This window comes from Chrysochloris asiatica, unplaced genomic scaffold (genome assembly GCF_000296735.1).
Source record: "Chrysochloris asiatica unplaced genomic scaffold, ChrAsi1.0 scaffold00446, whole genome shotgun sequence".
In the NCBI taxonomy this organism is placed as follows: domain Eukaryota; kingdom Metazoa; phylum Chordata; class Mammalia; order Afrosoricida; family Chrysochloridae; genus Chrysochloris; species Chrysochloris asiatica.
The window spans coordinates 76480-79401 of NW_006408964.1; the positions used below are offsets into that span (position 1 = coordinate 76480).

General features: G+C 40.8%; 1 protein-coding gene across 1 annotated transcript in view; it reads right to left on the reverse strand.

The window, feature by feature from the left end:
• Positions 1 to 1152: 1152 nt before the first annotated feature.
• The window catches only part of LOC102822691 (putative zinc finger protein 724-like), a 3112-nt gene continuing 1342 nt past the window's right edge, over positions 1153 to 2922 (reverse strand). The window contains exon 2 of the mRNA XM_006877236.1: positions 1153 to 1187. Coding sequence (XP_006877298.1) covers positions 1153 to 1187 — 35 coding nt within the window. The remainder of the gene's footprint in view (positions 1188 to 2922) is intronic.

Consider the following 2922-nt stretch of genomic DNA (forward strand, 5'->3'; position numbering starts at 1 on the left):
ATACACCATGATCTCATAATAATCACTTACTTTAAGGTACAATCTATTCTATGATTACATTTTCTTTTGATTAATGAACATTCAGATTATATCAAAAGGAACATAGGGACATCAAAACATTTTCTTGATCCTTTTCATATCCTGCTTCCTTGTACCCCCTAACTGCCCCGATTACATCCATCTTCTGTAAGTGATTTTGTTTCACTCTAATCCTCCCTGAAATGTCAAGTTAACCTTTAAACAAAGTTCTACACCTTAACTTCTAACTCTACCAACATCTATTACTTTCTATAGATTCATTAATCACAATTCGTAATCAAAACAAGATTTTTTACCGTAACTGTCGTACATATCAGTTACCTATAATTGATTTAACAATATAAAAACAAGAACATCAAAGTACCTAAAACTTTTGTGGTTAAGAATAAACATAACAATTACCTTATATCTCTTTAGCTAAAACATCTAGTTAAATTTCTACTTATATTCTTACGTGCTCCTGCAGCTCTTGATTGTTTCTAGCTACCTTCCAGGTCTTAGTGTCCCTGACCAAAACTACACAGGATGTTGATTGTAATTTTAAACTTGAATTAGCAAAGCTTTAGATGGTGTGGTTTCTTCTAATGGTGAAACTCATTGTTAATGTAAAAGGCAACTATTATAACCTAACATGATTAAGCATAGTGTGAGGGTGTCTAAACGTAATTTTCATTTTTAATATGATTATAAAAAATTATCAAATGATTATTAAAAAATTATCAAAGAACTCTTATACTAAAATTAAAAAATGAGCCATGTATAAAAGGAAATAAGAACTGCAGGGCCTTTGCATGATGTTCTCCTCGGGGCTTTGGCATCCAGAGGAAACACTCATTGTCGTGTGGCTAAAACAATGAGCTTTTCATGCTCAGGGTTCCCCGCTGGTCCGCTCCTTGATGGCATGGCCTCCGCCACTTTACAACTTCAATCTTTTCTCTATTTATCCTGATGTTGCTTACTGGTTCAGTTGTGAGGATGTTGGTTTTCTTTATGCTGGGGTGTCATCCGTATTAAAGACAACTATCTCTGCGTCATGAGGACAGAGTCTGGGATATGAAAGCTGATTAGTGTTTCCTCCAAGTGACAGGGAGACAGAAACATTTCTATGAATGCTCAGGAGACACTGAGGTTATATTCACAGCGGAAGACTGATTTGGAAACCAGGGTGAGAATGGTTGTCCAAGTTAAAGAACATCTTCAATGTCCCTGAATTGTGAATGTAAACATTGTTGAGAAGGCATAGGTGTTGTTAAGTATATTTCCATTTCAGTACACTAAACAACAACAACTCAATGGATCACGGCACGTTACGGTCTGATCTAGAGCTGGACCACGGACCACCTACGATTGGAAAATGCTCAAAAGAAACGATGGTCTCAAGAAGGCAGATGATCCGTGAGCGGACAGAGCTGACTTCTTTTGTACGTGGGGTCTCCATGAATCAAAGTAGACTTACCGGCACCTAAGAACACCACCAGCTCTGAGAGAGGCACTGAAAAAGCTGGTAAACTGGGATGTTTTGGCAGGGGAAGGCAATCGATGGTGTGAAGAGACAATGTGGCTGATGCTCTCAGAGACACCTGGAGAAGTCTCAAGTGCAGTGAGCTCACAACGGGGAGTCAGACAGAGGATTCCTGGAGGTCCCAGACCTGCGCCAGCATGCCCCTGAACTTTTCACTTACTTTGAAATCATGCTGCTGTGGGTTGACTGGGAAAGTCTGAGTCTGCTGCAGATGATGTAAAGAAGGAGGCAGAATCCCACTTCTCTGTTCACAAGCTTCCTGTGAGAACTGCTAAAGAGTGAGGGTCCTCCCAGAGAGGAATTCATAAACTTGGGGCTTGATTGGGATTAAACCTTGGGGTACAGTAAGAACCAGTAGGAAGTGTATACTTAAGTGTATATAAGATACAAAACCAGTTCTCAAAGACAACTCAATTGATGGGGACCTCATGTGTGTCATAGTATGACTATGCTTCATGGGTTCTCAGTGGATGGTTTCTCATAAGCAGATCCCACTCATGGTGCCCCATGTGTGTCAGAGTAGAACTGTGCTCACCAGGTTCTCAGTGGTGGATTTTTTCATAAGTAGGTCCCACCTATCATGCCTTTTTTGGTGTCAGAGTAGAACTGTGTGAGGGCTGAATAAATGCTTTATCACTCTCCTGACATTCGTAGGGCCTCTCTACATTATGGAATCACTTGTGTGTATGGTATTGTGAGGCAAATCTGAAGGGTTTCCCTCCACTGTGTACTCTTTATGTGAAAGGAGGGTTAAGCGATGATTTAACATTTCCCCACATGATGAGGCTTTCTGCTCCCATAAAGATTTCCAGCCTCGGAAACCCTGTACAGGATTCCTATAAGTCGGAACCGACTCCACAGTACATAACCACCACCACCATCACATTCCTTACTTTCATAGGGTCTTTCTCCACTGTGGATATTTCTATGTGATCTGAAACTTGAAATATGGGTAAACCATTCCCCTAATTCCTTATACTCTTAGGGTCTCACCACTGTGGATTCTTCTATGTACAGTAAGGGCTGAGGCTCTTGTAACGGCTTCCCCACACTGCTTACATTCTTAAGGTCTCTCTCCACTATGAATTTGCTTATGTATACTGAGGGAAGAGGAACAAGTAAAGGTTTTTCCACATTCTTTCCACTCATAAGGCCTCTCTCCACTGTGGATTCTTCTATGTTGTATGAGACTTGAGGACTGAAAAAAGGCTTTCCCACACTCCTTACATTCATAGGGCCTTTCTCCACTGTGGATTCTTCTATGTGTTCTAAGGTGTGCAGTTGCTCTAAAGGCTTTCCCACACTGTTTACATTCATAGGGCCTCTCCGCACTGTGGATTTTTCTATGTCTTCTAAGGTGT